At 47.4% G+C, this 13,469-nt stretch overlaps 1 protein-coding gene across 7 annotated transcripts in view; it reads left to right on the top strand.

Moving 5' to 3' along the window:
- The window catches only part of STRBP (spermatid perinuclear RNA binding protein), a 159,226-nt gene that overhangs the window by 97,466 nt on the left and 48,291 nt on the right, over nt 1-13,469 (top strand). For all 7 annotated transcript variants that reach the window (XM_081847582.1, XM_081847581.1, XM_081847580.1 and 4 more), the window contains 6 exons: nt 842-934; nt 2,554-2,753; nt 6,184-6,342; nt 9,345-9,479; nt 10,244-10,384; nt 12,643-12,766. In XM_081847582.1, coding sequence (XP_081703708.1) covers nt 842-934; nt 2,554-2,753; nt 6,184-6,342; nt 9,345-9,479; nt 10,244-10,384; nt 12,643-12,766 — 852 coding nt within the window. The remainder of the gene's footprint in view (nt 1-841; nt 935-2,553; nt 2,754-6,183; nt 6,343-9,344; nt 9,480-10,243; nt 10,385-12,642; nt 12,767-13,469) is intronic.

Genomic DNA, 13,469 nt, shown 5'->3' with positions numbered 1-13,469 from the left:
ACTCCTCCAGGTACGCGCACACCCACCCACCCCACCCTCTAGGTCATGGGTTCCATTGTCCAGCTCCTCTTGCTATTGAGAAGTTTTCCTAATAGGCATTCTTCCATGTGACTTAAGCACCTTAGGTTTAATTCTGCCCTCTGAGGCAGGGCAAGTCTGTGCCCCAGTCTCTTGTTTCTCCACACATAGCTGCATAAGCTGCTACTGCAGGTTTCACGGGATGCATCCCCTCAGCTGCAGAAGGGAGTAATCTGCTGAGTGGTCTTGATGGGAAGAGCAGTGGATGGCTGGGTGAGAGGGAGCTGGATTTGGGCCAGAGACATCAAAGTACAAGCCTTAATCATTTGATACGTTTAATTTGCTCTCTCCACTGAGGCTCCAGGTGAATGGCAATGTTTGGAAACAGTAAGCAGGGCTGCACAGAATTCACATTTCCGAGAATCAGAGTTTCCTTCTTTGAAGAAACAAACCAAAAAGACCAAGTTTTTAGACCTTGAAGATATTATTGGAAATGCGTGTGCAATGCCCACTGAAAATTCTGAAGCCGGATGGGAATGGATTGAACCAGATCTCCAGGCTCTCAACAGCTGCTCTGGCAACGCTGATTCAGTGGGAGTTGGGGAATTGGCAAGACTAGAATACAAAATGAGGGCAGTGCAGAATTATTAGGGGAGACTGTGCAAATTTTAGCCAAGTTACAGAAGAGCTTTACTTGCAATCAGAATTTTAACTTAACAAATGTTTGGGTGGGTATGTTGTGTTTTTTGTTTACTCCCACTGTTTGAATGCTCACTTTGGTCCATCTCCAAAACCCACCTAATGAGAGTTTTATCTTTTGTAGGTGCAGGCTCTTCCGCTTTGAAGAGGCCTTTTGAAGATGGGTTGGGAGATGAGAAAGACCCAAATAAAAAGATGAAGCGTAACTTGAGGAAAGGTAAGTTGTCATATCTCCACCTCCCTCTGTTTTGCTCCAAGGAGGAGCCAAAGTGCTGTATAGGGAGCTGATTTGAAAGCCTTTGAAGTGCTGTGGGGATTGGGTAGAGGCAGGGACCCCCAAGTTGATCGAGGGGTAGAGTGGTAGTGTGTGTGTTGTTCCTTCCACAGTACTGCACTTACAAGTAGGGATGAGGAGTATTTGACCTTCCGGGTTACCCTTGGCCATACTGGTTAGGGCTGATGAGAGTTGGGTCTCCAATGGCATCAGAAGGCCCTGTCCCTGGGACTTGGAGCATCCATTGAGGCATCTTGAAAAATGTGCTCAGTTTCTTGGAACAGAAGATCTATGCAGCCATTCTACGCAACCATTGGTGTTTGAGAGTATGCAGTGGTTCAGGAGCTTCTAGGCCTGTACCCTTGTGGTAGTGCTACAAGTGATTGTAGATTGTGGCTTGAAAACTATGGCGGATGAGGCTATTGATAGCTCTGGCAGTGTTCCTCAACCTGGTGCTCTCCAGGTGTTATTAGACAACAGCTTGCGTTAGCCCCATCCAGGATAGCTAGTGGTCAAGAATGATGGGAGTTGCTGCCCAAAACATTTGAAGAGCCCTGGGTTGGGGAAGGCTGTTCTGCTAAGTGTTTATTGAATTCTAATGGTTGGCCCCACTTACGGAGGGGTCTTTGTCAATTATTTCATTTCTGAAAAAGATAAGTTTCATACAAGGGATCATTAGGAAAGGAATTGAAAATAAAACTGCCTACACAATGCTGTTATGGAAATCTATGGCGTGACAGCATTTGGAATACCGTTGTACTTTGGATCTCAAATACCTTGGCTTCCGAAAAAAACTGGCTCCAAACGATCGAAACCCAGAAGTGAGTGTTCCAGTTTTTGAACAATTTTCGGCAGCCGAATGTCCGGTGCGGCTTCCGATTGCCAGTCAATTGGAAGCCACGCCTTGGTTTCCAAATGGTTCCAGGAGTCGAATGACCCCCTGGAACGCATTCTGTTTGTGAACCAAGGTAAGACTGTACTGTGTATGGCGTTCTGGTCGCCTCACCTAAAAAGGAACAGTGTAGAGTTGAAAATTTTCAGAAGTGGTTCACCAACACTGCTGCCACTGGCCTAATTTTTTATACATTTTAAGGTTTGACATAACTGCCATAGCCTGCATTTTCTGTATTCCATTTTTCTCTGACCCCACTACTTCTGGACACGAGCCACTTTAGGATAACATATCATGCATCTGATGAAATTGACTCTAGTTCATGAGAGCTTGCACTGTAATGTGTGCCTTGAGCATTACTGAATCCTTTAAGCATGGGTAGCCAGTGTGGTGCCCCATCCAGCATGGCCAATGGACCAGGGATGATGGTAGCCCAACATGCGTACACTGGTGATGGTGGCAAAATGCCTTGTGTTCATTCATTCATTGCTACTAATTAATTTTATGAACCAGCATTTCAGTGGGAAATTGGCTGTGGAAAGTTTTTCACCCCACGTCACTATGTGGCATGCTCTGTTCCAACTGCCAATTCATATTCTCTCTCTCTCTCTCTCTCTCTCTCTCTCTCTCTCTCTCTCTCTCTCCCCCCTCCCCCCTTCTCCCATTCCAGTCCTTGACAGCAAAGCAATAGATCTCATGAATGCTTTGATGCGTCTCAATCAGATACGGCCTGGATTGCAGTACAAGCTCCTTTCTCAGTCCGGCCCTGTCCATGCCCCGGTCTTCACCATGTCAGTTGATGTCGATGGCACGACGTATGAAGCTTCAGGGCCTTCCAAGAAAACCGCCAAGCTTCATGTTGCAGTGAAGGTAAAGTTGTGTGGCAGAGCCAGAAAGGTGGTTTGTTTGAACATCCAAACTCAGTTCGCAGGCTAACCATGGTTTGTACCCCTCAGCAAGCCACGATGTGAACCCATGGGTTGTTGCCTTGTAACTCTGGCTTGCTATTATTATTATTATTATTATTATTATTATTATTATTATTATTTATACCCCTCCCTCCCCAGCCAAGACTGGGCTCATGGCAGCTAACACCAGGTATAAAACAATTGATTAAAATACAACTTAAAAACAAGATTAAAATACAACATTAAAATGCAGCCTCATTTCAGTAGAAACTCAAATCAAAAACCTTTTTGGGGATGAAAATGTCAAATCTTCACCAAGGCCAACTATCCAGACTGGTCCTACATGGGCCAGAAAAAAGCCAGGGAAGTCCCCAAATAGAAGGAGAAAGGAAAAAGGAAAGAGGGGGAGGGGATCAAGTTGATCCCAAGCCAAAGGCCAGGCGGAACAACTCTGTCTTACAGGCCCTGCGGAGAGAAATCAGATCCCGCAGGGCCCTGGTCTCATGAGACAGAGTGTTCCACCACGTTGGAGCCAGTGTTGAGAAGGCCCTGGCTCTGGTTGAAGCTTTAATTATGGTTTGGCATTGAGACCAAACTATGTGCCACAACAGCCTTTCTTAACCATGGTTTGTTTGGCCACTGTAGCCCAGATGTTTGGCAGGAGGCAAGAGCAGCTGGGAAACAAACAAAGCTTTGAAAGAAACCTGTGACTTGTTTGCTTCTCTGTGAGGCTGCTTGTGATCCGTTGAACAAACTGTGGTTAAAACATGTTCAAACGCAGTAGCCAGCTTTGTCTTCTCAGGTCACAGAGGCAAAGCATGAACGTAACAATAAGCAGTGCATTAGTTTCACATGCTTGAACCTTGGGCTTTTCCTGTCCCTCCTCTAGCGCAAGTGAAAGCATTTGATTTCAGTTAACCGCTGTTTAAGTACCGTAATTCTATTTTGGAACCCAAGGCATTGTACAGATGTGGTTGCCAAGTGGTAAACCATTTGGACTGTTACAAGACCCAGACCTGGCTTAGCTTAGTTTAGAGAAAAGGCAGGTAAGAGGTGATGTGATAGAAGTTTATAAAATTATGACTAGTATGGGGTAAGTGAATTGAGAAAACTTTTTCCCCCTCTCTCCTAACACTAGAATTTGTGGGCATCCAAAGAAGCTGATGTTGGAAGCTTCAGGGCAGGGGAAATAAAAGACCTTTCATGCAGTGCAGAGTTAAACTGTGGAACTCACTGTCACAAGAGGCAGTGATGGCCACTAATCCAGCTGGTTTTAAAAGTGGATTAGACAAATTCATGGAGGGGAGGGCTTTGGATGACTTTGCTCTGCTCTCCACAATTGGAGGCAGCAATGCTTTTGAATACCAGAAACGGCGGGAGGGGAAGAGTGTGGCTCTTGTGCTTGAATCCTGCTTGCGTGTTTCGCAGAACAGGATGTTGGGCTAGATGGGCCATTGGCCTGATCCAGCAGGCACCTCCTAAATTCTTAAATGTTATACCACTAAAGAACATAGCAGCAAATATGCTTCAGGAGGGAGTGTTCTTGTGCTCAGGTTTTGCTTGTGGGTTACTGGTTGGTCCCTGTGAGAATGGGGCGCTTAGCAGATGGGCCACTGGCTTGCTCCAGCAGCGCCCTTCTCCTATTCTTAAGCTCAGCAAGGTGGCAGCCCTAATACAAGGCCCTGGTGATAGCTGATAGGGGAAGGTCACCTCCAGCCAGGTTGAGAAGGAGGACTTGGAGGAGGAGCAGGGAGGAGGAATCCTTTCCCCGCCCCAAGCTGGCATATTCTCAGTCATGAGAGGCCCTGCAGTGGTTCCACCTGTCTTCAAAAAATAAATCAAAAAAGTGGTTCCTTTCATGTGTTCCGAATGAGGCCTTCGTTCTTCAGAGTTCATCTGGCAGCGGTTTGATTCCTCTTCTTCGTTTCAGAGCCCAGAGAAACTTTTCCTTTATGCATTGCTCACTTTGAACATGAAAGTCCCTCCAAAGTATTTGAGAGAAGCTCTTTCTGTTTTTTCCTAGGGCACTGTCCGTTCCCATCCAGTTGCTGAATATTCCTTCTTTCCCTCCCCAACCCCCTGCTGTGCATTTTAGAGCATCTATCTCTCTAATTGGGATAGAGAATGAATGAATTCTCATCAAACTGTCAGCGTTGGTATTCTTAATGAAAGAGCCCCAGTTCTGAAAATAATGCGAAAAACACTAATTTCAGGGGGAAAGGTCATGCTATGACACGTTATATATTTTATTGATTGATTGCATTTTTTCCAAGGAGTGCAAGTTTATGTGTATGGCTCATCCCCCTCTCCAGTTAATTACCACAGCAACCCTGTGAGGGTAGGTTAGGCTGAGAGGGAGAGAGAGAGTAACTGGCCCAACGTCACACTCTATGTGCTTCATAGAACCAAGGAATTGTAGAGTTGGAAGGGACCCTGAGGGTCATCCAGTCCAACCCCCTGCAATGCAGGAATCTCAACTAGATCATACAGGACAGACGGCCATCCATCATCTGCTTGAAAACTCTCCTGGAAGTCTGTTCCACTGAGTGGGGATTTGAACCCTGATTTCCCAAGTCCAAGTGCAACACTCTAGCCACTACACCATACTGTCCCTCCTTGCTGCTTATTGCACGCAATCCATGGAAAGGCAAAACAGGTTTAAGCCCCATGTAAAGCAGTGACATTTAGACTCTGGGTCATTTCAATCATACAGTTTTCAGTTTCCTATAGATGCGGGGATGCAGCTTGCTTGCCACAGATAATTTCATGAATGTAGCATACTGACCATGGAGAAGGATTCAGATCCGTGGTTCCCAAACTTCTTCAGGCCACCCCACCCCCAAACGGGTTCCATAAACCTGTCCCCAATGTCCCTCACCTGATCTTATAAAAAGTACTATTCAGAATAGTGGTTTGCACATCCCACTAAGGAAGACAACAACACAATAAAATGCAAAACAAAATAGGAAAAGTTCTGGGTATTTGCATAATTTATACAGGATTCAGGAGTCAATGTCTTCTAGGAGCAGATATTTAAATTTAGTTTGGATTCGTTTTTACAAAAACCCAGGAGTATTCACAGCCCTGCTTCATGATATCCACAGGGTCAGCAGCGCTGGGAAGCTGCTATTGGGCACAGGAAGTATTCTAGTTCAGCCTTTCCCAGCCTGGTGCCCTCCAGGTGCTTTGGACTACAACTCCCATCAGGCCTAATGAGTTGGCACTAGGTTGGGGTAAGGCTGCTCCTTCCTCCTCCTCAACAGGTCAAGCAATGGAATTCAATTCAGGTCACCCTAAACGCATGGTCTGTTCTTAAAAGGGGAGAGAGGGGCAGGTTCAATATCCTATTAGTCACCTAGTGATTTTTCTTTTCTTTCTTTATGTACATGCAGGTTTTGCAAGCAATGGGCTACCCCACTGGTTTTGACGTGGACATGGAATGTACGAGCTCGGATGAGAAGTCAGACACTGAAGGCAAAAACGAGACAGTCTCTTCAAACTCAAGCAATAATACTGGAAACTCTACAACTGACACCTCTGCTACCTTGGAGGTGGTTGTTCAGTCGTCATCCAGTGAGGAAGTGGGAGATAGTAAATAGGTGGAGAGGCCAAGCTAGTGAGAAGAGGGTGCAAATGCTTCTTGCTTCTGTGTCTCAGGCTCCCTCAACAGGGCACCTTCCAGATATTGCTGGACAACTAAATCCCATCATCCCTAATCATCGGCCATGTTGGCTTGAGCTGATGGGAATTGGGATTCCATCAACCTAGTCTGGAGGGCTCTTGGTTTGTCACTTGGAAGATGGAGCAAGCTTGTTTTCTGCTGCTCCAGAGGACAGGACCCGAACCAGTGGATCCAAATGACAAGAAAGGAGTTCCTGATTAAACATTAGGAAGAACTTTCTGAGGATAAGGGCCTTTCAACAGTGGAATGGACTCCCTGGGAAGGTGGTGGAGTCTCCTTCCTTGGGGGTTTTTAAACAGAGATTGGATGGTCATCTGTCATGGATGCTTTAGTTGAGACCCCTGCATTGCAGGGGGTTGGACTAGATGACCCTCGGGGTCTCTTAGAATTCTGTGGTTCTGGGATCTTCCTCCTGCCTCCCTCTGTGCATTAATCTTTCTGGCAGTAAAGAGATTTCCCCGATCTCTTTAGCTGCTGCATGTTCTATCCAGCTCCCTCCCTAGCTTGAACCTCCTTTAGAAACTTGCATCTGTGTCCACTCATTTTTCTGTATGATATCTAGAATTTCATCTCAAAATGGGAAAACTGAACATTAGAGAATCTAGTGCTCAACACTAGAGCTGCAGGCAGCAACCACAACTGAAGGCCTTGTTCTCTGTCAGCCTCAGACACTGCCCCTCCTCCCTACACTAATGTGGGGGAAATCCTATAGCCCAAGGCATGAGGCCACACACAGGTCCATCTAACTCAATACTGTTTTCTCTGACTGGCAGCAAGTCTTTCCGGGCCTTCGACCTGAGATACTTTTTTAGAATTGAAAATGCCAGGGAGCAGGCCTCCGTTAGAGTTTGGGGGTAACAGGAAAAAGTCTACAAATACTTCTAAGCTCTTAAACTCATTATACAACTACAAAGTATTGCTTTTCTGCTCTTTTGTGGCAGTCCTCCACACAGACCACATCGTGCTGTGACACCGTGTCTCTTGGACACCTGAACAAGGTGACAGCAAGGATGTTTCACACATCTGCGCAGCAGTGATGGAGAACCTGTGGCCTCCTGGATAGAGCTTGACTCAGTCCCAGCCAGCGTGGCTGTTTGTCAGCTATGGTGGGAGCGGGAAGTCCAGCTATATCGTGCAGCTTCCCCAGCCATTGCAAACTTTCCCAAAAATCTGAAAATGGGTTTTTTTCCAGCTGTCACAGGTCCTTGCTCCTAAATCATGAGTCCCTGCTCTTCTTTTAAAAGGAAACCTGTTTGAACAGTCTGTAGCTGTTCAGTGGCTCATTTGATCTGCCTCTCTCTGACTTTTGAGATGGGTACAGATCTACTGTTAGCAAACACGGGCTTCTGTGTGGGGCATGAGCATGAAGCAGGTAAGGTGATCTGTAGCGTCTGAGCAGGTGCCGGATGGTAACAGGAAGCGCTGGCTGCTCTGGCTGTGCTTGAGCTGGCCTTCTGAGCCCAGGGATTCCCATTTCAGGCAGAGCGGAAGGTTGAGGGCGTCTTTCAAGAAAGAGGGCAAGTGGCGTGTTACAGCAGGTGGCCACCTGGAATGAGCAGTGGCCCTCATTTTTGGGGAGGAGGAGGAAGGTATCAGAGCGATTTGCAACAATTGTACCTAAAACCATACATTTGAAAAGTTAAAATGAGACATCAGCTATTACTCATTATTTCGTAAAATTTATGCACTGCTTTAAAAAATACCTCAAATCAGCTTACAGAAAAGATGAAACAAGGAAATAAAGGGGAAAATTACAGTATTTTAAAACATACATAAAGTCAAAATACCATAACGTTAAAATTCACATTAACTTTCTTAAGTATGTGGAAAGGCTTGTCTTAGCAAGAATGTTTTCAGCAGGCGCCAAGAGAGGACAGTGCAAGAACAATGTATTCTTAATTGCCCGCATAAGTCAGACGGCATAGCAAAGTTTTCATAGCAAAGTGTATTTAAAAGTTGAGACAGAAGGTGCCTGTGGAATCTCTAGTGGCAGAGCGTTCCACAGGACTGGGCCGATAGGACTAGAGGCTCAGCTTCTTGTTACTCTCAGAAGGACTCATGACACGCCTGCAGATGATCTGAGTGTTTCAGCTTCTGGACCCAAGTTGTCCAGGGCTTTGTAAATTAATACAAGGGCCTTGACCCTGGCTCAGTAGCAGATGGGCAGCCAGTGCAGATGCCTCAGCAAGGGTGCCACACATTGTCGGCCAGGTGACCCCACCAGCAATCTGGCCACCGCACTCTGCAGTCACTGGAGCCTCAGAACCAGACCCAAGGGCAGCCCCACGCAGAGTGCAGTGCAGCAGTGCAGCCTTGACGTTACCATATGCCTGGAATACAGTGGGCAGGCCATCCCTCATAGGGCTTTCTTTTCCAGCTGCCACACCATTTCATAAGCAAGAGGGCCGCCGTATGAATTTTGGCTTACAAATACATGTTTATGGAACATGAGAAACTTGAAACAAGGGTGTGCTAGCTCAGTGATTAATGTGGTCCACAGGCACTGCTAGCCCAGCTGTCTCCGTTGCTGCATTTCGTGTGTGTGCGTTTGTGTCTTTGCCAGTTGGCTAACCATTTCTTACCCAGAGATCAGAACCTCCTGGAAGATCTCTGGGTTACCAGCAATAGATCACCAAGGATTTCTGACTCCTTCCCCCACTCCCCACAAGTTCTTCGGCTGAGGAATACTCAGACACCTGTTCCTTAATCCTGAGTGTGTGTTCACTCCTCCTCCTGCCCCTGAGGTCTGCGGGGTGGGATGGGGAACAAGCTTTTGAAGTCTGCCTGTCCCTGCCTTAGAAGTATGTGTGTCTGTATCTTGGGCCAGTTCAGTTTGATATGCTTGACTTTGACGTATTTTACTTCGCTCAGGTGAGAACTCAGGGTCCCATCCTCACAGCTAGTGGCAAGAATCCGGTGATGGAGCTCAATGAGAAGCGGCGAGGTCTCAAGTATGAGCTCATTTCCGAGACAGGCGGCAGCCATGACAAACGCTTTGTGATGGAGGTGAGGAGGGGGGGAGCACATGGTGGCCTCCTGGCCTCAGTTTTGCTTTACTGCACCTTTTGATGGGGTACAAGGTCCTGGCCCAGAGAGAGAGAGAGAGTCAATCAACAGAATTGATTTATTTACTTCATAGGAATTATTTACTGCTTGGTTGTAAAGCACTTTGAGGAGGAGATTGTTTTGTTTTTAACAATGAAATTATGAGTAAAACCAGTTAAAAACTGTGATTTCACATGTTTAAAAAAATCAACAGCGAGCTAAGACAGAGATCAAAAGACATTCTACATGACTGTACAAGCTTGCCTAGACAAAAATCTTTTTAGCAGGTGCAAAAAAGAGAAGAGTGGAGGCACCTGCCTGGTGTCACTTGGCAGGGAGTTCCAAAGGATGGCTGCTGAACACCTAAAATGTGTTGAATCTGCACCTTGAAATGTGTGGGTACAGCAGATATCACGTGCATCATCATATATAGGCCCCCAGAAGTATTGCTGTGGAGTGTAGACTTGGTAACAAATGTTGGTAACCTGTGAGGCAGGAGAGGAAATCTTGTGCCCTTTCAGATGTGATGGAAATGCAGCTCCCATCAGCAGCTCCCATATAGTGGGAGTTGGAGTACGGCAACTTCTGGAGGGCTCCAGATTCTCCCCACCTTTGCTGTGCCAAATGGGAAAGAGTAGTGGACTTGAGAGCGCTAAGCAGAGGCTGGGTGGCTCCCAGCGGAGGACGCAGAGCGGCAGGTGTAAAACCAGGCATCTTGTTTCCAGGTAGAAGTAGATGGGCAGAAGTTCCGAGGGGCTGGTCCCAACAAGAAAGTGGCCAAGGCAAGTGCAGCTTTGGCAGCTCTCGAGAAGCTCTTCTCCGGCCCCAACGCAGCTGCCAACAAAAAGAAGAAGATTCTGCCCCAGGTGAGGGTTGTCTGGGTGAGCCGCTTCCTCTTGGCCAGTGCAGCAGAAACAAGGTTTCTGACACCCGATAGCTGATTTTGGAACTTTCCAGCAGGGACGGGGGATCTTTAGCTCTCCTCTTGGAGGGAGTGCAGCTCCCTCCATCCTTGCCCGTTGGCCATGCTGGCTGATAGGAGTTGGACCAGGCACCAGCTGATGGGCTGCAGGTCAGCCACCTGTTTCAAAGCCTTAATTAAAACAGTCTTTGTCAGCGTGGTGCTCTCTGGTGGTTTGAGACTGCAAGTCCCATCAGCCCCAGCCAGCACAAATCGGCACTGACAGGAACTTGCAGTCCAAATCTTCTGGAGGATGCCAGCTTGACTTAAATGGATTGGGTCCACTGGGTGAGGATGCTCTGGAGCTGCCCAGGTAGCTGGTGGGATGGTCAGATTCAGCAACCAGTTTGTGGCAGCAGAGGTTCTCAGTCTGAGCCTTCTGTTTCAGTGAAAGCAGAGAAAATGCTGTCTCCTCCTTCAGTTCTGCCAGGAGGCAGCAGTGCTTCTGAATAGCAGTTTCTGGAAACCACGGGAGGCGAGGGGACTCTTGCGCTTGGGTCTTGCTTGCTGGTCTTCCACAGGCATCTAGTTGGCCTCTGTGAGAACAGGGTGCTGGACTAGATGCTGGACTGATCTAGCAGCCTTTTTATATCTTGGGAACTGCCACCAGGTACCAGGGACCTGGCTCTTCCAGGTGTACAATCCCAGAAGGAAAACAAACATTTAAAACAATGTACAACAATAAATTTAAAATTTATAAATGCAATAAGTATATAGACACTTAAAACTTTAAGATAAGCTACCGCAGAGAGATGACCCAGAGTCACCCATGGAACAGAGTTTGGGGATTTTCTTAACACACTAGTTTGGGTCAGGGGATGGTCTGCGCCTACAGATCTGTAAACAGAATCTGGTGACCATCCAGTTCGTCTTACGATCTTTGCCTAACAGGAAAAGGTCAAATTTTTGCTTTTCCGGGAGGTCAGGGAGCCTCAGCAGCAGGGGATCAATGGTCTTACTACGTGCCTCTTCATAAAAGGGACATCTAAAGAACAAGTGCGCTGGGCTTCCTATCTCCCCCAATGAACAGGACACCATGAGGTCGTAGGAGGGCGTCTGTCCTGCTTTCCAGCTTCAGCTCGGCACTTGCCATGAGCTGAACTAGCGATTTGAGCCTTGGGTAGGCTGGCAGAGTGCCTGAATCATGGAGAGGGTTTGCAGATAAGTTGCCCCTGGCTGGGCCTGCTCCCCTGTGTGTATGTGGTTTCTAAAACCAGGCCCCAGAACAGAGCATATTTACTTTCCACTGTGGAGGAAGAGCAGAGCAGATGGAGCCAGAAGGTAATTAAGGAATAAGATGGTTATAACGTGAAAAGTGAAAAGGGTATTGGATTCAGGCTCTTCATGCAAACATACTGGAGAGGAAGAGACCATCTGAAGGAGCCAAGAACTCTAGGGATGCTTTGCAGCTCCAGAGCACAACACATTTTGTCCCCAGTGCTACAAAACGAGGGGAAGATCTTTATTTTGACCCTAAGCTTTGAGGGTCAGAAAAGGACAGCCCAGGTGATCAAGGGGGCAGGTGCAGCGTTTTGGACTTTTGAGTTTAGAGAAAAGGCAAATGAGAGGTGGCACGATAATATTATTTTAAAAATTATAAAAATTATTCATGGTGTGGAGAAAGTCGGTAGAGAAGTTTTTCTCCCTCATAACATGTGAACTTGGGGACATCCAATGAAGCTGAACGTTGAAAGATTCAGGACGGAGAAAAGAAAGTACTTCTTCATGCATAGTTAAACAGTGGAACTCCCTGCCACAGGAGGCGGGGATGACCACCATATTGGATGACGTTAAAGGGGATTGGACAGATACACGGAGGAGAGGGCTCTCATTAACCCACTGGCCATGATGGCTCTGCTCTGCTTCCGAATACCAGTTTTTGGAAGCCACAAGAGGGGAGAGTTGCTCTTGTGCTCAGGTTCTGCTTGCAGGCTTCCCTAGACTAATGGGATGCTGGGCTAATGACCCACTTCCCTCATCCAGCAGACTTTTATTATGCTCTTTTGTTCAAGGAGCTTCTTGCTCTCTTGAATGCGGAGGCAGCATCAGATTTTGAGCACAACCAAGAACAGTCTCTGGGTGTCCTGAATAGCCCAGGTGTCCAGCTACCTGGGATCCATCTTTCCTTGGTTGTGCCTCATCTGCATTTTTCTCTCCATGCAGACAAAAGGGATCGTAAACACAGCCATGTCTGCAGCGGTCCAGGTGGCTCGAGGAAGAGGGAGAGGTGCCCTCACAAGGGGCGCATTTGTTGGGGCAACAGCTGCCACTGGCTACCTAGCACCAGGTATGACCAAGCCAGGCCTGTCCCCCAGTTGTGGCAACGGAGAGCCAAGCCCAGCTGCAGAGGTCCACCCCACATCTCGGGAGCACTGGGTCAAGCTTTGCATGGGGCAGGAATGGGGACCGACTCGTCCCCCACCCTCCAGGAGTTGCTGCACTCCAGATCCCAGCAGCCAGAATGTCCCAACAGTCAAGGGTGATGGGAGGTGGAGGCCAGCAAGATTTTAGAATGTCACAGGTACCCCAACCCTGGCTGAGAGGATGAGAGGATTCTGAGCAGCGCCAGTGTGGTATTGTTGTTAAGGTGTCTTGACTAGGACTTGGGAGAGAACAGGGTCCAATTCCCCATTTTGGTTTTTTAAGCTCACCAGCACCCAGCAGGTAACACTGGCCTGTGCTTTAAGCATGTTTCTCTGCTCTTAATGAATGTGCCACCTACTCCCATATCTCTCCCCCCTCCCCCCCCCAAATGTGCCGTGGCACTTTGTGGTGGCTAGGCAGAGCTGCAGCCAGCAGTCTACTTTGGAATAACAAAATAGGCATCTGTTTTGGATTAAATTGATGCTTCCATCTTCATTGAATGCAAACCTTTGGAGACTTCCTACATTTTTTAAAGTTCTCTCCACCCTCCGCTAAAAAACCAAGCAAACCTGGGGATTATGAGCAGTGCTTTTTTTCCAAGGGGCAATCAAGGGTACACAGTACAG

The sequence above is a fragment of the Podarcis erhardii genome (assembly GCF_964252035.2).
Source record: "Podarcis erhardii genome assembly, chromosome: Z".
NCBI lineage: Eukaryota > Metazoa > Chordata > Lepidosauria > Squamata > Lacertidae > Podarcis > Podarcis erhardii.
This window is presented reverse-complemented; position numbering and strand designations above follow the sequence as displayed.